At 42.0% G+C, this 24,252-nt stretch overlaps 1 protein-coding gene across 6 annotated transcripts in view; it reads left to right on the top strand.

Moving 5' to 3' along the window:
- The window catches only part of crebbpb (CREB binding lysine acetyltransferase b), a 154,270-nt gene that overhangs the window by 29,373 nt on the left and 100,645 nt on the right, over positions 1-24,252 (top strand). For all 6 annotated transcript variants that reach the window (XM_078558784.1, XM_078558782.1, XM_078558783.1 and 3 more), the window contains 3 exons: positions 15,107-15,283; positions 15,933-16,200; positions 20,625-20,738. In XM_078558784.1, coding sequence (XP_078414910.1) covers positions 15,107-15,283; positions 15,933-16,200; positions 20,625-20,738 — 559 coding nt within the window. The remainder of the gene's footprint in view (positions 1-15,106; positions 15,284-15,932; positions 16,201-20,624; positions 20,739-24,252) is intronic.

Below are 24,252 nucleotides of genomic sequence, written 5' to 3'. Positions count from 1 at the left end.
CATATTCCTCTCTTTGCTGTTGTCATATTCCTTCAATTCACCTACAGAGGGTGTCTACTTACACACCAGAACTGATGGAAAATTTTTCAGTCTTTTCTGCCTGAGATTCAAGACAAAAGGGTACAAGTTCCCATCAGAGAGTTGCTATACGCCGATGATGCCGCACTGGCATTCCATACTGAGGAACACCTTCAGCAGTAAATGGACAGATTCTCTCATGCCTGTAGAGAATTTGGTTTGACCATCGACATCAGGAAGACAAATGTCATGGTCCAGGATGTTGCCGCACCGCCAACAATCAGCAATGTGATGCTGGAGGTTATTATTGATAGCTTCACATATCTAGGTTCCACAATCACCAGAAATCTGTCACTTGACGCTGAAATTAACATGAGTATTACAAAAGCTGCAACTGTCAAGCTGAGTAAGGAGCAAAAAACTGCAAGCCTACCAAGCCTGTGCCCTCAGTGCACTCCACTACAAAAGTGAAACTTGGACCGCATATACTAGGCAGGAGAAATGGATGAACAATTTCCACTTTCGCTGTCTCAGACGTATCCGCGACAGCCCTTGGCAAGGCATGGTCACTAACTCGGAGATCCTGGAGTGTGCTAATTCCATTAGCATACACTCATTGCGAAGGCAATGACATCTGCACTGGCTTGGCCCTGTTCATTGGATGGATGATGGCCATTTATCCAAAGATTTTCTGTACAGCGAACTGGCCACTGGGTTATGACCTGCTGGATGTCCATACCTCTGCTACAGAAACACCTGCAAGATACGAAGATGGTGAATATTGTCAAGTAGGAGACAGTCGCTGACTGCCATGACCTCTGGAGGCTGACTGTTTTGAAGGGCATTGGGGGAGGCAAGGAGAAACACAAAGCTCCAGCTGGTCAAGAAGAGGGCCTAAAGAAAACAGAGGCCAGTGATTCCTGCACCTTCTCAGTCCACCGTCTTCCTCTGCAGCAAATATGGCAGAGATTGCCTGCCAGAGTAGCACTCTTGAGCCACACCAGAGTTGACCACAAGACGCAAACCATCATCTCATGAGATGGAAGGCGGCCATGGAATTGGGAAACCCACCACTAAATGTTTAGAGCTCTTGAGGTGGTACTTTCTTTTCCTACCTTTTTACAAGTAGTTTTGTTGACATAAGGCAATTGGCTGTAAAGTTAAATCAACAGCTCAACATTTAACAACATCTTACAATGCAATATGAAGCTAAGCCAAACCCTTGCACCCTGTCTAGTGTTGGGGATCATTTTGTCCAGAAACCAATTCCTAAAAGCAGCAGTCTGAAAGGACTTAATCCTGTTTGTCATGTGTCTAATTGTATTTCCATCACCAATATCTGATCCCTTGAAGTTGTGGTTTGTGGAATTTCTAGATCACCTTTTATATAGCACTGTCTACTGATTGGACTATAATGCCCTGGAGAAGTGGTTCTCAAACTTTTTCACTTGTAGACCATTTAGGCGGGGCAAAAGACCCTGTGCACCACCTCCTGGTCCTCCTCCACTTTTGCTTGCTATTGCAAAAAAAACTAATCAGAATTAATGAGAAGAATGGCGCTGCTTTTGATGAAACACTGACAAGGTGACTTCTAGTTCTAGGAGAACTTCAGTCTGATGTCAGTCTCCACCAACAAGATGATGTCTAGTTCCAAGCTGGAGAACTTCAGTCTAATGTCAGTCTCCACGTTGTGTGTCAGTTACTTGCATTTTGGGCTAGCCTGTGAATCACTTGGAGGACCATCGCAGGCAGAGAATACTTTGAAAACCTCTGCCCTTGTGTTATCAAGAGAGGGTAGATGTATAAAATTGGATTAGAAGGGGAACATGCTTAGGTTTTGAGGGGTCTTCAAAAATCCATGATTTAAAAGCTTTGTCAGATCCATTAAACCCATAGAATCTTCGTGTTATCTATTTTGCTTGGATGGCTTCCTGAATTTCAAGACAATAGTTCAGTCCTGGGGTCCAGATAACCAACAGTAGCTAATTCTATCTTTATGTAACTCCTTTAAATAAAATTATGTCCTGATCCAGCTCTAACAAATGAGACTGCATATTCTAAAGTTGGATGCAGATCACATCCATAGCACAATGATTCATGTCCTGCTGGGACTAAGGACAAGGCATTTGTGCAATAAAGTAGCTCAGCTTTAAGTGTGTGTTGAGAGTTTAAATTAATTTGCTTTTGTGCGATTTGTTGTGCAGCAGGTGATTGTTGGGGAAACTGTTTGACCTTCTGTAGTTTTCATGTAGGAAGTTTGATTAAATACAGTCCATGATGAGGAAATTGTTGTTAGTTTGCAGAGGGAATCGGGCAAATGGTTGCCTCATATTTCTTCCTTGTGTTCTTATAAATGTAAGACATCTTTCAAATCACTTGCTTGGACTTTAGTTTTCATCATTGAAAACCACAGCAGTCTTTGCAACTTTGAATACTGCAAATGCCTTGCTGTTAGGCTATTGTACAAGACTTTGAGTTGCACTGTAAGAAGAATTCTGAATCAAAATCTCAAAAAGATTCAAAGTGCTTCGTTTGTTATTAACATTCTCAGATTTTCACCACAGCATTTGACATTAAGCATTACATTTGTTAATGTTGCAGTTTTGTGAATAGTTTGATGCTCCAATGTGCTGTGTCACAGAGAAAGGTGCAGAACGTAGTGACTTTGTGATTTTGGCTAGTTCTTCATCATGGAATGATGGAGACCTAATGCTTCTAAATAAGGAGGGAAATTTGGCAGGTAAGTTACCTTAGTCCAGCTTGCTCACTCTTAGAAGCTGATTGTTCTACAATGTGTGTTAGAAACTGGCTGACTGACCACCTGACTAGCATGTGACATTTGGCATGGAAATGTCAAACCTTTTAAAATATAGACAAAACAAAATAATTAAATTCTCTGGATGCACATTAAGATTTCACACTAGGTGTGCTTCAAACTTAAAATGAGATATCAAGTCAGCATTTTTTATCTGGTTGCTAGTATTATAATTGAGTATTGTTGAAAAAAGAGAGATGTCTAAACTTTTCGTCTTGCACTCATCAGGACACTTCGCAAGAATGCTAATATAAGGGGAAAACAACAATTTATACTGTATGTGTAGAGAGTGCTGATTGCTTGGCAAGTGGATTTGATTGGTAGAGGCATTGCCATTGTATAGTGCACCAGTGATGGTGACTTGCAGTTAACTGTCAAACATTGTTTGAAATTCAAGCCAAGCAGCTTGACCCTGATTGGTCAAGGCATTGTCCTGAGGAATGAATCAGTGAATGGTTGTCACTTATTTCACTGAAACAGGCGCAATCCGTGTATGCTCTTACACAAGTCCAGCAAGCGCTTTTTTAGCTTACTTTTGAGCAAGGCTGTCCAGCCATGTTGAGCAGCTGGTCCAATGGATATGAATTTGGACTTCTCATTAAGAACGATGTGCATTTTGTGCATCGAAGGCACCCTGCAGGATAATGGCTAACCTGATCAGATCATTTTGCACAATATATCACGCAACATCATGAATTGGCCTAAGGCTGTCACTTGTGGCCCTGAAAAGTGCCTACTCTACCTCAGATTACCCTGAAAGGGCAAGGTATCTCAAAAATGTGAGCAACAGATGAAGCTAGCTGTTTCATGCTGCTGCTATGCAGTAGCAACACGAGTGGTATTCGCCACTAACAGGATGCTGCCGTCAAGCCAAAAAGATGTTCTGCTTGTCATACAAATGAGTAATGTGGTATATGAATTCCAGTGCCAGTGTGATGTTAGGTATGTAGGCCGCATCCCCCAAAGACCGGCAGATCATATCAAACAGCATGTCCCAGCCGCTGTTCACAGCGGGTAAGGTACAGACTGTATCCATCCAGCCCATGCTTGCAAAACTCACAACACAGTGTCCAACATTAGATGTGATACCACAGTTGGGCAACAATTGCTAAATAATCCTCAATGTCCTAAGAATTACACTGACGACCAATTTAAGATTGTCATCCGGGCTTACAGTGTGGAGCATTTCCGTGTACTGGAAGCCACATATATTAATACTCATGGCCTTGTTCTTTGCAGACAGAAAGAACATGTATACATATTGCGCCTGTTTCAGCTAAGCAAAATAAGTGACGGCCATTCGCTGACTCTCTCCCCAGGGCAATCACGTCGGGTTCAAATTTCAAACAATGCTTAACGGTTAACTGTCAGTCACAATCACTGGTGCATTCTCCATGGCAATGCCTCTACCAATCAGAGCCCACTTGCCAACCAATCAGCATACTCTTCACATACAGTATAAATTGTTGTTTTCCCCTTATATTGGTATTCCTTCAAAGTTTCCTGATGAGTGCAAGACAAAAAGCTTAGACATGTCTCTCTTTTTTTCAGGAATACTCAAGTTCTGTACTACTAATTGAGCTTGAATTTTAAGTATCCATTGCTTTGAGAAATTAGTGTTCATAATCCATTCATTAATCAAATAATAGTTAATGTTGCTTGTGAGTTTTTCCTTTGACTGCTCCTGCTGTTCAGTGATGTGGTAATAATGGAACTGAAGTGAGTTTGACAGAAAATTACATCATAGAATGTGGATGGTCATACTGCCAAATGGTTTGGGTAAAATGCAGTTGAATATTTATGGGAAGTGGTGAAAAATGTGTGGAGTACAGGTTAATGATGCTGGTAAGGATTTTTTTTTAAACTGTTCTAACTTTTTCAGTTCAGTGGTCATCGACCTGAGATACTCACTCTGTGTCTCTGTCTCCACGGGCGCTGCCTGACCTGCTGAGTATTTCTAGTACAGTACTTTGTTTTTGTATTACTGCTTCAGGTTTGGTTTGGTTATTCCCTATCTAACCGCATTATGAATGCACCTTTACCACATGGACCGAGGTGTTTCAAGAAGAAGGCTCACCACCACCTTGTTAAAGGGAATTAGGGATGGACAATAAATGCTTGCCTTGCCAGTAATGCCCAAACCCCATGAGTAATTCTATAAAATACTAGCGTATACTGCTTTCTACAAGCCATGCTGTTTAGCACTGTGTACTTGTAGAACAGGTAATTGTGTGGATACTGTTTCAACTTAATCAAAGTCTAGTTTGCCTACGCAGATTCGTTGGATTAGAAAGTTGAGAAGTGTGATGCTTTTTTAAATCCAGTTTTAAATTTGAGTATTAATGCTGGGTTATGATATGGAAATAATGTTGATGGATCTAAACATTGCAACTGTAGTGAGAATAGCAGAAAATTATATTGTAGAATATAACTATTAATACTGTCAAAATAGCTTGTATGAGTACTTATGGGAAGTGGAGAAAAATCTGTGAAATACAGATAAATAATGTTGCTGATAAGTTTTTGTCTTTTATTTCGTAGTTGAAACACTCAAATTATTGTAGTTCTAAGCAGTGCAATGGAAGAATACTCATGCAAGAATCAGAATTTCCTTCGGGCAGAATTCACCCTTTCTCATTCCCCACCCTTTCTTGAAGAACAGTTGGCATAAAACAGTTTTCCTAATATAATGCAACACAATGCAACTATTAGCTGTCATAAGTGTACTTATTTATAAGTGGACCAAGGACCTTAATTGGTGATGGAAATGTATTTTGTTATGATCCGATTAGGGACCAGTAGCTTTTTGTTTAAAGTAGACAAAGTTTTAAATCGCAGTTACCCACTAGGACAGTAAAACCACACGATTCTGTGTTTAAGCAAACAAAATAAACTTTACTGTACAAATGCAGCAAAGTAAAACAATCTACAATATTTATGTATACTCTGATATTCAGAATTAACGTAAATATGAATTAACAGGCAAACTGTGGATGAACACACCGCACTGCACATTAAATGGCAGATGTGACCAAGACAGATCCCAGGATTTCTCAGCAACCCACCCAGACACCAGTAACCACTCAGAGTCTCAAAATATTGTTAAAATTCTATCTCCCTCATGAGGAATTTCAACTCTTGACTTGGGAAGATCTAACCTCTGAATTCCCTCAAAAGCTGCTCCGCCTTGGATTGCCTCAACAACTGCTCACCTCCCAATGGTTCAATCTCTTCTGAGACTGTGTTCCACGACGTTCACATTGCTGCCATTGTTCACATTCCCACCCCTAATTACCAGCACACTTCCAGCTCTTTCACAAATGGCTAGCTTTACTAAGCTGGCACTGCCCCTGGGTTTCTCCAAACTCCAGTCTCCTGGCTGTACCAAGGTATAAATGGCTCCCAAGGCTTCTCTGAGCCCTAACTGCCTGGCATGGAACTCGTCATCTTCTGCCACATTCTCAGCTCCGCAGAACATCTCCTGAGCCCTAACTGTACCAAAAGGCAGCCAGGGCTTCTCTGTGACCTGCAAACCACATGAGGTCCAAGCTGCAACCCAACCCCCTCTCCCAGCAAACACACACATAAATTGAAACCAGAGAACCTTCTTAAGCTCCACCCATCTCCGTGACGACATAGCCTTTCAGGGTTAGCTGAATGCTTTTATCAAGGCAACTTGATTGAAACATATAAGATCCTGAGGGGTCTTGACAGGGTGGACGTGGAGAGGATGTTTCCTTTTGTGGAAGAATCTAGAACTGGGGGTCACTTTAAAAAATAAGGGGTTGCCCATTTAAAACAGATAAGGTGAAATTTTTTCACTGAGGGCCATGAGTCTTTGGAACTCTCTTCTTGAAAAGGTGGTGGAAGCAGAGTCTTTGAATATTTTTAAGGCCAGGGTGGATAGATCGTTGGTAAGCAAGGGGGTGATAGGTTATCGGCAGTAGGTGGGATGCAGATTTCAGGTTATTATCAGATCAGCCATGATCTTATTAAATGGAGGAGCAGGCTCGAAGGACTGAATGGCCTACTCCTGCTCCTTGTTCATAATTTAGCTCTAACTCCCAAAACAAAGCATCCCTCTGGACCCCACTTTGCAAGCAGTGCAGACATCACGCCTCCAATTCTCCAGCTAAGTAAGCTCACCTGTTTTATGCCTCCATCTCTTCTATTCTGACTGTATTAAACACATATGGGTAATCTTCTGAACTACCATTTTATTGTAGCTGTTCTGGTACTCTCCAAAGCCCAGCATTTTAGTTACCTTCACAACAAGCTTCCCAGAACTAAACATTATCTCTAAAATATTAACATGGACCATAAGCTTGACATTCATCACAACTTATTGTCTGCCCTAATGTGGAATGTGTCTTTAATTTTTTGAGCCCTGAGTTTGTGATGTTGGTACCCATAATGCCACAATTTCTAAAAGTACAACTGTAACCATTTTGGACATATTTGCTTAACTTCACTCCTGACGCTGTTAAGGTTGTACATGCAAAGTGCAATAAATATAGATTTGCTTTTTCTGAATGACCTGTCATTTTCATTGACCTGCTCCTCTAGATGTCACCTCCTTGCTGGAGCACGGTTCAATGAGTGCAAATCATCTTCTAGTAACTTGCACTCCAGACCATTCTTCATGCGTCAATCTAGGCAATGAGGGCCAACGGGTATTTTCAACCCATGGCCCATCCTTGTTTATCCAATCTTTGTTCCTTTTTCTTTTCTTTCTCTCTCTCTGTCCACCTTGTGTGGTCTCTGTCACACTTGCTCATACACACTTGCTTTCCAGCAGAGATCAAAGGTTAGTGATCAGAAATGGGAAAACATTGATTTCCCTTTCTCTTACCCAGGGCACCTAGACTAAATCTACTACAATTTGTATTTATGTAGAGCATCCAACTAATAAAACACCCCAGTGCACTTCACAGGATTATAAAGCAAAATTTGGTACGGTGCCAGGATTGGAGGAGTGCAGATATGCTGGAAAGTTGCAGAGCTGGAAGAAACTATGGAGAGAGGGAGGAGTGAGGCCATGGAGAGGATTGAAAGCCATGAAAGTTTTAAAATCGAGGCGTTGCTTAACCGGGAGCCACTGTAGATAAGCTAACAGAAAGGTGTTGGATGAATGGGACTTGGTGCGAGTGAGGACACAAGCAGCAGAGATTTAGATAACCTCAAGCTTCTGGCGGGTAAAATGTGGGTGAACAACCGGGAATGCATTAGAATTGTAAAGTATAGTAGCAGAGGCATGATTAAGAGTTTCAATAGCAGATGAGGTGAGGTGTAGTCAGGCAATGTTATAGAGGTGAAAATAGGCGGTCTTAGTGAAAATGTTGATATGAGCCTGTAGACATACTGTACTTGGATTTCCAGAAAGCATTTGATAAGGTGCCACATCAAAGGTTATTGTGGAAAGTAAAAGCGCATAGTGCAGAGGGTAACATATTAGCCTGGATAGAAGATTGGCTGGCTGGTAGAAAACAGAGAGTATGCATAAATGGGTCTTTGTCTGATAGGCAGCATGTGACGAGCCCCGCAGAGGTCTGTGCTGGAGCCTCAACTTTTTACAATTTACATCAATGACTTAGATGAGGGCAGCGAAAGCTAAGTTTGCAGACGACACAAAGATAACCAGGAAAGTATGTTGTGAAGAAGATATAAGGAGTTTGCAGACGGATAGAGATAAGTTGAGTGAATGGGCAAAAATCTGGCAGGTGGAGTATAATGTGGGAAAATGTGAAGTTGTTCACTTTGGCAGGAAGAATAAAAAAGCAGAGTATTACTTCAACAGAATTCCAAAGTGCAGAGAAGCCTAGATGTTCTCATGCATGAGTTACAAAAAGTTAGTATACAGGTACAGCATGTAATCAAGAAGATTGATGGAATGCTATCCTTTATTATGAGAGGAGCTGAGCATAAAAGTAAGGATGTTATGCTTCAGTTGCACGGGGCATTGGTGAGACCGTACCTTGAATACTGTGTGCAGTTTTGGTGGCCTTATTTAAGGAAGGATGTAAATGCTTTGGAGGTGGTTAGAAGAGGCTTGCTAGATTGATACCCGGAATGAGCGGGTTGTCTTATGAGGAAAGGTTGGACAGGCTGGGCTTGTTTCCACTGGACTTTAGAAGAATAAGGGGGTGACTTGATTGAAGTATGTAAGATCCTGAATGCCTTGACAAGGTGGATGTGGAAAGGATTTTTTCTTTTGTGGGTGAGTCCAGAACTAGGGAGGCACTGTTTTAAAATTAGAAGTCACCCTTATAGGACAGTGTTAAGGAGAATTTTTTTCCCTGAGGGTTGTGCAACTTTGGAACTCTCTGGCTCAGAAGGCAGAGGTAGATTCTTGTTAGGTAAGGGAATCAAGTGTTATCGGGGGTAGATGGAAATGTAGAACTCAAAACACAAACAAATCAGCCATGATCTTATTGAACTCAGTTCTGTTGAAGGGTCATGAGGACTCGAAACGTCAACTCTTTTCTTCTCCGCCGATGCTGCCAGACCTGCTGAGTTTTTCAAGGTAATTCTATTTTTGTTTTGGATTTCCAGCATCCACAGTTTTTTGTTTTTATCTCTGTGTTTAATTGACTGCCACTCCTCTTCAAGAAATGCCTACCTTGAAGAAGTACTGCTCTGCTCTCCAACAGGATTTCCGTATCTCTCTTCTGCCTTGTTCACCTTCATTGCTTTCCATTTCTCTCCTGGTGTTTGACAAGGTGTTTACTAAAACCCGCTTTCACAGCCATATTTCCTTTCTCAGTGACTGTCTCCGTCTCCGACTTACCCCACGTGGATTTCAACTGAAATTCCATCCCTCTTGTTTCGAACCCACCCAGGATTACAGGTATCTCCGGGACATAAAACGTTTCTCGGACTGCTGTTCCCGTCGCATTCTGAGATCCACACTCAGTGCCATGCGCCGCCATATGAACACACTCGACCTCTCCCTCCAGCAGCACCGCCGCACCCTTTTTCAAAGCTGGGCGTGCCCCCAGTTTCATTTTATTCTTCGTCTCATCCGACGCCTCAACAAGAAACTTTTTCTCTTTCTCTCAAGTGCTAAGGAACACAAGCTCCAACAACTCATCGACACCAACACCCATCTAGGACCCTCCACCCCTGCCTGTCCCTCCGTCCCCACCCCATCTTCTAATCCTATCCCCAGCCGTGTATTCACTATACCCCCTGACCTTCCCCTCTCCGACGCTGAACGTTCAGTGCTCAGCAAAGGACTTAGTTTCATACCCTTACGCCCTCATCTCAATGAATTTCGAGCTCGGCACGATGTTGAACCCTTCTTCCGCCGTCTTCGTCTCCGTGCTCATTTCTTTGGGCAGGAGTCCTCTCCCCGTTCAACTATTCCTTTTACCCACCTCCAATATTCTCCCTCCACCTGGACCCCTCCCTCTGGATTCTTACCTTCTCTTGATCTTTTCATTGAGAACTGTCGGCGTGACATTAGTCGTCTCAATTTCTCTGCTCCTCTCACCCATTCTAATCTGTCTCTCTCTGAACTTACTGCACTCTGTTCTCTCAGGTCCAACCCCAACATTGTCATCAAACCCGCTGACAAGGGTGGTGCTGTTGTTGTCTGGCGCACTGACCTCTACCTCGCGGAGGCTGAGCGTCAACTCGCAGACACTTCCTCCTACCTCTTCCTGGACCATGACTCCACCACTGAACATCAAGCCATTGCTTCCAGGACTGTCACTGACCTCATCTCCTCTGGAGATCTTCCTCCCACAGCTTCCAACCTGATAGTCGCCCAACCTCTGACGGCCCGCTTCTACCTCCTACCCAAAATCCACAAACAGAACTGTCCTGGCAGACCGATCGTGTCAGCCTGTTCCTGCCCCACGGAACTCATTTCTCGTTATCTTGACTCCCTTCTCTCTCCCCTTGTCCAGTCCCTTCCCACCTACATCCTTGATTCCTCTGACACCTTACATCACATCAACAATTTCCAGTTCCCTGGCCCCAACCGCTTCCTCTTCACCATGGATATCCAATCCCTCTACACCTCCATCCTCCACCAGGATGGTCTGAGGGCCCTTAGCTTCTTCCTTGAACAGAGGCCCGAACAATCCCCATCCACCACTACTCTCCTCCGTCTGGCTGAACTTGTTCTCACACTGAACAATTTCTCCTTTAACTCCTCTCACTTCCTCCAAATAAAAGGTGTGGCTATGGGTACCCGCATGGGCCCCAGTTATGCCTGTCTCTTTATGGGGTATGTGGAACATTCCTTGTTCCAGTCCTACTCCGGCCCCCTCCCACAACTCTTTCTCCGGTACATCGATGATTACTTCGGTGCTGCTTCATGCTCTCATCGGGACCTGGAAAAATTTATTAATTTTGCTTCCAATCTCCACCCCTCCATCATTTTCACATGGTTCATCACTGACACTTCCCTTCCCTTCCTTGACCTCTCTGTCTCAATTTCTGATGATAGACTGTCCACCAATATCCATTACAAGCCTACCGACTCTCACAGCTACCTCGACTACAGCTCCTCACACCCCGCTTCCTGTAAGGACTCCATCCCATTCTCTCAGTTCCTTCGCCTCCGTCGCATCTGTTCTGATGATGCTACCTTCAAAAGCAGTTCCTCTGACATGTCCTCCTTCTTCCTTAACCAAGGTTTTCCACCCACGGTCGTTGACAGGGCCCTCAACCGTGTCCGGCCCATCTCCCACACATCTGCCCTCACGCCTTCTCCTCCCTCCCAGAAACATGATAGGGTCCCCCTTGTCCTCACTTATCACCCCACCAGCCTCCGCGTTCAAAGGATCAACCTCCGGCATTTCTGCCAACTCCAGCATGATGCCACCACCAAACACATCTTCCCTTCACCCGCCCTGGCCGCATTCCGTAGGGATTGTTCCCTCCGGGACACCCTGGTCCACTCCTCCATCACCCCCTACTCCTCAACCCCCACCTATGACATCTCCCCATGCCCACGCAAAAGCTGCAACACCTGCCCCTTCACTTCCTCTCTCCTCACCGTCCAAGGGCCCAAACACTCCTTTCAAGTGAAGCAGCATTTCACTTGCATTTCCCCTAACTTAGTCTACTGCATTCGTTGCTCCCGATGCAGTCTCCTCTATATTGGAGAGGCCAAACGTAAACTGGACGACCGCTTTGCAGAACACCTGCGGTCTGTCCGCAAGAAAGACCCAAACCTCCCTGTTGCTTGCCATTTTAACACTCCACCCTGCTCTCTTGCCCACATGTCTGTCCTTGGCTTGCTGCATTGTTCCAGTGAAGCCTATCGCAAACTGGAGGAACAGCACCTCATCTTCCGACTAGGCACTTTACAGCCTTCCGGACTGAATATTGAATTCCCTCGTCCATCCCCACCCCCTTTCCGTTTCTTCCCCCTCCCTTTTGTTTTTTCCAATAATTTATATAGAATTTTCTTTTCCCACCTATTTCCATTATTTTTAAATCTATACCTTTAATGCCCTGTTAGTCTTTCCACCCCACCCCCACTAGAAGTGTACCTTGAGTGTCCTGCCATCCATTCTTAATTAGCACATTCGTTTAGATAATATCACCACCTTCAACACCTCTTTGTTCCTTTGTCTGTGACATCTTTTGATTAACTGCTCCTATCACTGCTTGCTTGTCCCTACAACCTCCACCCCCCCCAACTTCTCTCCCCCCACCCCCCCCCCACCTTAAACCAGCTTATATTTCACCCCTCTCCTAATATTACTCAGTTCTGTTGAAAGGTCATGAGGACTCGAAACGTCAACTCTTTTCTTCTCCGCCGATGCTGCCAGACCTGCTGAGTTTTTCCAGGTAATTCTGTTTTTGTTTTATGATCTTATTGTATGTCGGAGCAGGCTTGAGTGGCCAAATGGTGTACTTCTACTCCTATTTCGTATGTTCGTATGACAGGGTTGCAAACAATCTAGTTCAGTCTCAGACAGTTGCCAGGGAGAGGGATGGAGTCATTGGCTAGGGAACAGGGTTTGTACTGGAGCCCGGAGACAATAGTTTCAGTCTTCGCAATATTTAATTGGAGGGAATTTCTGCTTATCCAGTACTGGATGTCAGGCAAGCAGCCTGATAATTTGAGATAGTGAGAGAGGGGTAAGGATGAGGTCTGGCAATGTATTGTCAGTGTACAATTGATGTTGTTTTCAGATGATGTCTCGGGGTGGGGGGAGGGCAGCATGTAAATGAGAAATAGGAGGGAGCCAAGGCAGATCCTTGAAGGGTGCCAGAAGTAGCGGTACAACAGTCCAGCTGAGCAATAAATGTACTCATACGTTGCTATAACTAAAAATCAAGTGTTTGAAATCAGTTCCTCATCATCATCATCATCATCAATCAGTTGTGGACCATCAGCCAGGTGTGCTATTTTCTATATTCTACTGCTGTGAAACTGTCTTGCTTCACACTGGCCTTCATAGCCAGAGGATTCGAGTACAGGAACAGGGATGTCTTGCTGCAATTGTGAGACCACACTTGGAATATTGTGTGCAATTTTGGTCTCCTTATCTGAGGAAGGATGTACTTGCTATAGAGGGAGTGCAGCGAAGGTGTTTACCCGACTGATTCCTGGGATGGTGGGACTGACATATGAGGAGAGATTGAGTCCATTAAGATTATATTCGCTGGAGGTCAGAAGAATGAGGAGGGATCTCATAGAAACCTATAAAATTCTAACAGGACTAGACAGGGTAGAAGCAGGAAGAGTGTTCCCGATGGTGGGGGAGTCCAGAACCAGGGGTCACAGTCTGAGGATATGGGGTAGACCATTTAGGACTGAGATGAGGAGAAATTTCTTCACCCAAAGAGTGGTGAGCCTGTGGAATTCGTTACCACAGAAAGTAGTTGAGACTAAAACATTATGTTTTCAAGAAGAAGTTAGATATCGCTCTTGGGGCGAAAGGGGTCAAAGGGTATGGGGAGAAAGTGGGAGCAGGCTATTGAGTTGGATGATCAGCCATGATCATAATGAATGGCGGAGCAGGCTCGAAGGGCCGAATGGCCTACTCCTCCTAGTTTCTATGAAAAAATTGTGGTTTGTTGAATGTTTGGCTCATATTGACTTTCCTTGCTCTATACTGGGAGGAAACTATTAACCATTTCCTGTTGACCCCAGTACAATGACTGATCAGTTGCACCACTGCCTTGGCTTTGAAATAAAATACATACATTTTTCCCTGCCAATTTTCTCTTGTCACCTCCACTCCCCTTCCATTTCTTCCCTCCTCTCCTCTTGTTTACATGTTTTGTTGCAATATTGTTCTGCTGGTAAATGGTGGCTTCCAGTAACTCACCTCAGTGACCCATTCTCCTTATATGAGTCTTGGTAGTGAATGTTGGAAATCTGTTGAACAGTTATCAACTTCATAGCTGAGCACAATCTTTCCTCTCCAACTTTTGTGCATGTTCAGCAAGGAATTCTCAATAGAGATCAGCAGAATGAATCCTGGTTATTCCCCCTACTCTAGCACAGGGATTCTAAAACTATCTTTAACATCCGTATTTCCTCTCTAGTTGAAATTAGCAAACTCAGTTGTAGCAGTTATGAGGTTAGTGATCACGTCCTTATTGTAGAAATATATATAATTTTGTTAGAAAATGAATTTCAGCTCACTCAAATTGATGAAGCCCTTTCTAACATGCAGCAGGAGAATAGATTTTAACTTTTGGAATTAATTCTCGACTTCATTCCTTTCCACCCTCACATACAGCATCTTGTGTCTGTGCTGGTACATAACATTTAATGTTTCACTTCCCAAGAAAAGATCTGGAGATTGAATTAAAGCCATGGTCTAGACTTTGCAGTTTCATGGAAATCTTTTCCATTTCTTCTTTTTAACTTGTGTTAGGAAGTTTATACAGACCAGAAGACCCTGGGTTCAATTTCTGCTCTGGCCGAGATCAACAAACTCAGTACATTGTAGCAGGGTTTTTACAATTGTCTTCAATTCAGGAGCTAGAGGAAATTCAGTCAGGAAATTCAATCCTGCTGAAAACCACTTTCATGTGAAAATCAGATGCAGACAAGCTCAGACTTGGCTGTGATGCCATCTGTAGTCAAATAACATTGCGTTCATTGCCTTGAAGAATGGACATTAGGCAAGTACCTATAGAATGTAGAACTCTACCAACGAAAGAGTTAGCATTCTGAAAGGAGAAAATTGTTAAATTAAAAATGAAAAATTATGTCGATGCTAACTTGTTGGAGGAATTATATTTGGTGCGATGCAAAACTGGGATAACTAGATTTTCTTCTTTGTTTTTTTGCAGATGGGGATTTCGGGTAATGCAAGCCTTTTTGGACAAGGCTATGGCCAAGCTGGTGGTCAACAAATAGGCGCTGCAGGAGTTGGACCTCAATTACAAAACAAAAGCAATCTTTCTAATAGCCTGCCTCCATTTCCAGCTGATTTAAAAGGCACTCAAGTTACAAATGTGCCAAACATGGTAAGCAGCCTGTGTGTTCCAAGCATGTTGGTACAAAGAATTGAAATATCCCAAAAATTAAACCTGTGGAAAGAGAAGTTTTTTTGTCTTTAGGAAGTATTTTTACTTCTGTATGAAAGCTGATAATTCAGTGTATGTTGCAAATGTAAAACCTCTTTTAAGATGCTTAATTCGCACGATTATTGGGGAGAATCCTCTTGGAAGGTCTATCAGCTATATAGAAAGTTGCATGTCCTTCCAGCTTAGTTGCCAACATTGATAGTTGACATTGGACTTGAAGCTAAAGTTTGTGTTGCATTTTCTGTCTACTCATCATTTTTTTTCTCTGTTTCCATGAAGTAAACTAGCTTAGGGGAAAGTAGTTCATGTTAGTTGCAAGGTTTGACTTTTTTGATAAAAGAGTAACATAATGTCACACTCACCTGAAAGAAAATTGTTAAGTGTACTCCTTATCAAAAAACTTGGGGTAAGTTTCATGACTGCATCATTTGGCCTTCTAGCCAGTATGAGAATGCTGGTCTATTTTTGGACATGTTTTCGCTCTGTGTGATTTCATTTAGAAGCTTTTTTTTTCCTTTCCTCCTCCAATTTAGAAATTGTCGCTGGATTCTGAATCCTCTTTTCACTGTTCCTTTCTCTTGTTTTCAAGTCGCAACAGCAGTCCCAGGTTCAGCAGGTCGGGATGGTACAAGTACCATCCCAGGTACCGACACAAGGAATGACATCTGCACCGACTGCAGACCCCGAGAAGCGCAAACTGATACAGCAGCAGCTGGTCCTACTGCTTCACGCCCACAAATGTCAGCGGAGGGAACAGGCAAACGGTGAGGTGCGACCCTGTGCGCTGCCCCACTGTCGAACCATGAAAAACGTCCTGAATCATATGACTCACTGTCAGGCAGGCAAATCCTGCCAGGGTAAGTGTACTTGATTAGAGCTTTTATGCACTACTTACACATTTTTAATGGGCCAGATAGCCAGGGGCTCAAATGCAGATGACCACAAGACCATTTAACCAAAATCTGTTTTCAGTATGTTAATGGACATTTGGAACCTGTTTTTAAATGTTCTCTTAGTTTTTTTTTTAAACAGCAAAATTGTGTTGATCACAAGACCTATCCATATCCTTCAAGGACACTTTGCAAAAGCCCAGGTGGTAGGCAGGATTAGTGTTTCTTTGAAGGATGTATAGTACTTCAAATTTTGTTTGAGCTCCTGCAAATGGCTGTGAAGGGCTATTCTCTCTTTCTTTCTACCGATGCAGGTTGGTTTTCATTAGTGAAACTCCTTCCTACAACACTGATTTGAGGTGACATATGCTGAACAGAAATTCAGTTCTATTTACATTTTTGAGAGTATGAAAATCAAGCCTTTAACATTTAATTATTTAATTGGTTTAGTTTCTAAAGGAATGCGACCTCATTCCTATTCCTCCCCTATGTTCACGGGTTCTAAAAACAGTAGCAAAACAGCTCTTATCAAAGTTACAAATGACATTCTATGTGACTGTAACAAAAATAAACTCTTTCCCAGCCACCACCAACCCATTCCCCCACCCACCATTGTTTTTTGACCTATCTGCACCCTTTCACGTTGCTGACCACACCACCCTTCTTCAAAGCCTCTCCACTTTTGTCCAGCTGAGTAGGATTACTCTCACCTGGTTCCACTCTTAACTACTAATCATAGCCAGAGAATCACTTGCAATGGCTTCTCTTCCTGCTCCTGCATTGTTACCTCTGGTACCCCCAAGGATTTATCCTCCATGCCCCCTAATTGTCATGTACATGCTGCAACTCAGTGACATCATCCAAAAACACAGCATTAGTATTCACATGTACGCTGACAACACCCACCTCTTCCTCACCACCATCTCTATTGACTCCTCCACTGTTACTAAATTATTTAATTGTTCATCTGGAATCTAGTGCTGGATGATCAGAAATTTCCTCCGATTAAACATTGGGAAGACTGAAGCCACTGTTTTCGATTCCTGCTCCAAATTTGTTCCCTAGCTACCGACTCCATTCCTCACTCTGGGAACAATTTAAGTTTAAGCCAGTCTGTTCACAATCTTGGTGACACATTTGACCTTATGTTTGTGCCATCACTAACACTGCCTATTTCCACTTCCGTAACATTGCCCAACTTCTCCCCTTTTACAGCTCAGCTGCTGCTGAAACCCTCATTCATGCTTTCATTGCCTCTAGATTCCACGGTTCCAATGCACTTCTGGCTGGTCTCCCCCATTCTACCCTCCATAAACTTAAGGTCATCCAAAACCCTGCTGTCCATGTCTTAACTTGCAGCAAGTCCTGTTTCCCTATCATCCTTGTGCTCGCCGATCTACGTTGGCTTACGGTCAAGCAACACCTTGGTTTTAAAAGTCTCATCCTTGATTTCAAATCCTTCCGTGACCTTGCCCTCCCTATCTCTGTATTCTCCAGCCTCACACCCCTTAGATATCTGCGTTCCTCTAATTCTGGCCTCTTTTGCAGCCCCAGTTTTAATTGCTCCACCATTGGTTGCTTTTGCCTTCATCTGTCAAAATCCCAAGTTCTGAAATACCCCTCCTTCCACCTCTTTGTCTCTCTACCTCACTTTCCTCCTTTAAGACACACCTTAAAACCTACTTCTTTGATCAAGCTTTTGGTCACTTGACATATCTCTTTATGTGGCTCGGTGTCATACTTTGCTTTGCAATACTCCTGTAAGGTTTCATTGCTGTTATGTTTTTTTTGAATTGATGTTGATGTGATTTGTTCAGGTTTCCACTTGGTACTCGCAGTGAGATTCAGGATGTTATAGCCCACAATCCTAAAGCAATAGTTCAATAGCTTGGAGCACCTGTGCCAGAGAACTGAGGGCAGGGTAAGCTAATTATAAAGGAGACCACTTCACAATTGCTTGGTCTGTCCTCAGTTCTACAGTATAATAAATGCACAAATACATTAATTACTGTTTGAACCTACCTTCAGGATGTTTAAGAAAAATACTTGTTCAACAAAATTAAATATGTTTGTTTTGGGCACAGTCCTGAAATAGTCTAACGTGGGGTGCAGTGGCCCATTGTGTTATAAGAGTATCCAGGAACAACATTTGCCACATAAATATGATTTGAATTGTGTTTAAGCAATCCAGAAACAAGAAAAACTTTTCACACAAACAATTCTCTGTAATCTTGAAAGAAACCCCACATATGTGTAAGAAAGGATTGTCTGTAGTGATGTTGAGTTACAAGTGTTCTTTTGCTAGTAGAACAGTGGATATGGGGTTCATGTTTTTGAGGCTGAGGAGCTTTGATGGACAGCCAATTTTCCCCAAAATCTTGTAGAGTCTTGCTCTGCTGATCGTGCCAAATGTCTTAGTGAGATCTTTGAAAGTAAGATAAGGAGGTATTCCCTCATCCCTACATTGATTTCGCAGCTGGCATATGGAGAAGATCATGTCCACAGTAGATCTGCCAGCATGGAAACCGCATTGTGCCTCCGGGTGTGCTTGCTCTGCAAGTAGATGGAGTCTTTTAAGTATGACCCTAGCAAAGGCCTTCCCCATGACACTAAGGAGTGAGAAGCCCCTCTAATTGTAGCAATCTCCTCTGTCGTCTTTGTTTTTTTTGTATAGCGTGATGATTTTTGCATCCTCTGTGGAAGGGAGTCTACTTTCAAGCAGAGAAGGAAAAGGTCATAAAGGTGTAGCAATAGATGGGACTTTCCATGCTTCAGCAGTTCGGCTGGGATTCCATCCTCGCCCGGTGCCTTTGCAAATCAGTCTATGGCCGCCTTGAGCTCGAAAGATGAGGGCCCTTCATCCAACTCATCATAATAGAAAGCTGCGGGAGAGCGTCAAGCACGGGCTGGGAGATATCTTGTCTCTCAGGAGTACACCGTTGTGTTCAGCCCAGCTGAAGATTAGGAGGTTTAGAAGTAATCTAATCAAGGTATTTAAAATAATTAATGAATTCAATAGGGTAGATATAGCGAGTCTATTTTCTTTGGCCGGGGAATCCAAAATAAGGGAGCATGGTCTTAAAATAATTGCTAAGTCATTCAGAGTGAAACCAGGGAGGATTTTTTCTCATACACTAGTGGAAATCTGGGACACACTCCTCAGGCTGTAAGTCAGTTGAAATTTTCAAGACTGGGACTGATAGATTTTTGTACAGTAAGGATATCAAGGGATCTGAAATTGACATATAAATCAGGCATTATCTGATTTGAAGTGGAATAGTCTTGATGGGGCTGAGTGGCATGCTTCTATGCCCATGTTTACAATGCCTTAAATGGTTTCATTTCATTGTGAAAATCTAATTATGTAAATGTTCCTTTTGCTGTGGGCCTGTGCACATACTGCCTTTAACTTAATTGTAAAAACACAAACAAGCATGAAATTCTGTTGGCAGTAGTGTGTGTAGAATACATGTTTATATACTGTTAATACAGGAAATGATTAGACATTTTTGTCAGTCTGATCTGTGTCCTATTGCATAAAGGTCAATATGTCTTGTTCTGAGAACCAAATGAAAACACTTCAGTGATTCAGACAGCAAGCCTTAAGAGTTTAAATCACTGATTTTTGTCTTTGTTTGACAACTGCAGAAATAGCTCAAATGGCAAACTTTTTCTACTGTGGCATTCTGTATAATTCTAAAAGATGTTGATGCAATAAACATCACTATAATCATGTCAGTGGCAGCTGATTATAAATTCAAGTTAGTGTGTGAACTCCACAAAAAAATCTGGCAAAGAAGAAGCAAAACTTGGTTTTTAACAAATTAAACTTTCAGGATATACGTGTTCTGTTGTATTGTCTGAAAAATATTTCTTCTCCCCGTACACCCCTGTTCCTCCTGGCTCCTTGGAGTAAGTAACCTCCTGATTGCGAGGAGTAACCATTGTTACACTTCAGCTGGCTATGTGCGAGAGTGGCTGGGTAACTCTCCTCTCTTGTCTTCCCTCCACTCTGCATGTCCTTATGGGGAGCATCTTACATCGCTGCCATCTTCTCACAGCAATGTTAGAGCTGAGACCATAAGCTCAGCAGAGTGGGAAAATTAAATTGTCCCCCATGGTGGCCCTGTGGGCCATCATGTATAATTTCTAAAGAAAATCTTCCTTGTGCCACATACTTTTTCTCAGTTGGGCCTGCAAGACATGATCTGCTGATAGTATTTACTAGTTTTGTGTTCTGTCTTGTGCTGACACATTCTCAGCCATAGTAGCCTTTTATTATTGTCTTATAAAAGAAGAACATTTTAAAAGTTGATTTGCAGCTACCCAATTTGATCTGACCCTGTGTCCACTAGTTTAATATCAGAAATCTGGCTGTTTTTGTTACACAGTTGCTCACTGTGCATCATCAAGACAGATCATCTCTCACTGGAAAAACTGCACTCGACATGACTGTCCCGTATGTCTACCCCTGAAAAATGCTAGTGACAAGAGGAATCAGCAGAGTAAGTGCTATTAATTCTCAGTTCCGTATACATGTAAAACATTATTATAAAGCATTAATAAACTTTACAATTCTTAATCTTAAAATATATATAGAGTTCAGCAGTAATTACAAAGTTGAAATATGGGTGGGATAATGTGTGTGCCAGTATGCAATCTATACAGTGTAGCCTGCTATCTTTGGATTGCTGCTTCTATGATGTTAAGTCTGGTGAAAACATTGGCCCTATTTGCATGTAGGGTTTGTTTAGCTGATTCAATACATCCCTTTTTTAAAAGCACTTATTTCATTACTTATTTCATCTTTCAATGTTCACCACCTGTTTTATCTCCCTGGTAAATACCAAAGCAAAATAATTATTTAATATTCCTGCCATCTCCAATTTCTGACAATTGCTACCTGTATTATCTTCTTCATCTCTTAATGATCCTATTCACATCACAGCCTTCCTTTATTTTAGACACATCACATTTTATGTTCCTTTATAATATAATTTCATTATTCCTCTTTGCCTTCCTAGTCATTTTTTGACTTCTCTCCTAATCTCTCCATATTTTCTCTTATGCACTCTTCTGCTGTCTATATACTTAATGTCTGTCTCTTTTCTAACCCTTAAATGTTCCTTATTCATCTGTAGAGTGTCACTAATGTTTAGTTGTTTTCTTTTAACAAAATATATTTTCCTACACTCTTGTATATTGCCCATTATTATTCTACAATGTTGTTTGCCAATATCATTGCCCATTTTATTTTCCCAAAATCTATTTTCAACCCGTCAAAATCAGCTTTTCTCCAATCCATTAATTTGGTTTTCATCATATTTATGTCTTTTCCTATCACTATCTTAAAGCATATTACATTATGGTCACTATTGCCTAGATGTTCCCCTACTTTTACTTATCTGCTCTGGTTCATTCCCCATTACTAGATCCAATAGTGAATCATTACTGTTTCCTGTCGCTCAGCCAACTTTATATCCATGCTGCTACTGTCCCTTTTATTCCATGAGCTATAACTTTGCTTACAAGTCTGTTGTATGGTAGTCTATCAAATGCCTTTTGGAAGTCCATGTACACTGCATCAACTGCATTACCCTCAACACTTCTCTGTTACCTCATCAAAAAATTCAATCAAACTAGTTAAGGACGATTTGCCCTTAACAAATCAGTGCTGGCTTTCCTTATTTAATCCACAATTTGCCCAAGTGATTATTAATTTTGTTCTGGATTATCTTTTCAAAAGCTTTCCCATCACCAAGGTTAATCTGATTAGCCTGTAGTTCTGGCCTTATCCTTAAAACCCTTTTTTGAGCAAGAGTGTAAAATTTGCAGTTCTGGAGTCCTCTGGCCCCATCTGTAAGGAGGATTGAAATATTATGACCTGTGGCTCTGCAATTTTCACCATTACTTCCCTCAGTATCCTCAGATGGATCTCGTCTAGCCCTTTCCAAGCTTTCTAATACCGCCTCTTTATCAATTTTTAGCCCATCCACTGCCTCAGCAACCTCATTTACCATTTTATTATTATTTGTATGCCTACACAGTAAAATGTGAAGAGAAGATAAGATCAGTTGACTAACGAGTAATTGGGCATGCCCTGGCCGAAAGGAACTCCCACTGGGCTTGTTAGTGGAGAATATTTCGCCTGCACCAAATAAAACCATCGCTGCATGGTGGAGGAGCTGATGGTGCTGATTCCCTACATTAGGAGTTCCCACATCCCCGACTTGCATAAGGGATTGGGATTGGGGGACTGTGAATTGCAAGATAAAATGTACTTATCAACCAAATGGTGTCAGTGGGCTCCACTTGAGTTTCAGGCAATGACTATATCTTGGATCTACCAAGGGAAAATGTGTATATTCTTAAAGAATGTTAAATGAAACACCCTTATAAAGAAGACATACCTAACAGTTGTTTCCAGAAGGATCATAATATGCCAGCTGGCACACTTCCACCATTATTTACAACTTCTTTGGCGACTAGTTACTTATGTTTGCTTGGACACAAGGCTGTTATCTTTTAACTCAAAGGACGTCCCTCTGACCTGTGAACTTTGACAGTGGACATCCCAGACCAGCCAATTCTAGCACTTCTAATAAGACTTGTCCCACATTCTACAGATTTTCAAACCCCATATTTTTGTGCAGAAGTGGATAATTTTCCATTTCGTGCACTATATTGGTAAGTTTTGTGATCCGTACAGTCTTTAATGAATAAATATTACTTCATAAAATTACTTTTTAAAAAAATCCTTCAGCCTCACAAAGGATGTAAAATTGGAAAATTTCATAATGACTTTCTAATGCAATCTAGTCCCCATAAATAATCTATTTTATTCCCTAATCGCAACAAAGAAGCTACAATAACAGGTTTTGATGATTACAGATGATGCCTCTCATAGGTTTTGCTTGTCAATGAGAAGCTCACAATGAAAAAGCACAATTGTTAATATATGTGAATATTGTCACAAAGGCTGAAATAGAAGCTTTAAGAATTAAATTTTTAGTTTCTTCTATTCCTTTGGAGAAAAAAAGGCAAAAAAAGTCTCTCAGAATAAGACGCCACCCAAAACTACTACTCCTTTTGGCACTCAGGTTGCATATGGAGAATTCTGAGAACTGCACATTGACAGAATTCACAATAGGGTAGAAAGCTCTCTCAAACTGTCGTGAGATAGAGAAAAAAAATAAGGGGAGAAATTGTCCCCCTTCTGCCCAGAATACGGAGAGAAAACAGTCAAAAGAAGTACCAATTTCAGGGTGCGCCTTAGTGGCCACCTAAAAGAGTCATTAGACCCTTGAATAAGTTAGTGAGGAGCCTATTGCCTCCTTAATCATCTTTCCATAAAATTCCTCGTGGTTTAGTATAACTGGCCTTATCATCTCAGTTTTTCAGATCGTAAAGAGGCCGTAAACGAGCTACTCAAGACTGCCAGAAAAAGAATTGGTAAAATTTAAAATGAATTAAATTAACCTTCATGTAGAACTGGGGGAGCAGGAGTGGCCCTCCAGCTCCACAACATTTGTGACAGTTGCTGTCATTCCACATTCTCCTTCCTCTCCTCCTACCTGACAACCCCTGTCAGTCCACATCCATCTTCGTCAGCACAGCGAGCTGCCTCTGGATGCCTAATTGGTTTCTGCAGCTCTCTTGGAATATGCTGATAAGACCCTTGACCTGAATTTCATGTCAGCCTTGGACTTTAGGTGCATGGTCCTAGCATGGCACCCCTATTTCAGGCCTGCAAGTGGGCCTCGGCCAATTTCTAGTCCATCCAGGCCTTGGCCAATCCCTAGTCCATCTAGGCAAAGTAATTGGTGCTCATTCATTTGGCTCATCAATAAACCGTGACTGCAAAGTAAATATTTACACCTTTAGATAAGGTTTTCCTGTTTTGTTGGCATTTTCAACATTAAATGGTCACACAAAGGCATGAAGCAAGATCATGACCAACAAGAAATATTGTTTGTGTACAGGTAATACGTGTAAGAGGAAAGACTTTTTAACATAAAA

This window comes from Cetorhinus maximus, chromosome 15, assembly GCF_964194155.1.
Source record: "Cetorhinus maximus chromosome 15, sCetMax3.hap1.1, whole genome shotgun sequence".
NCBI lineage: Eukaryota > Metazoa > Chordata > Chondrichthyes > Lamniformes > Cetorhinidae > Cetorhinus > Cetorhinus maximus.
The sequence above is the reverse complement of the archived record's forward strand: the minus strand, read 5'-3'. Positions and strand labels throughout refer to the sequence as shown.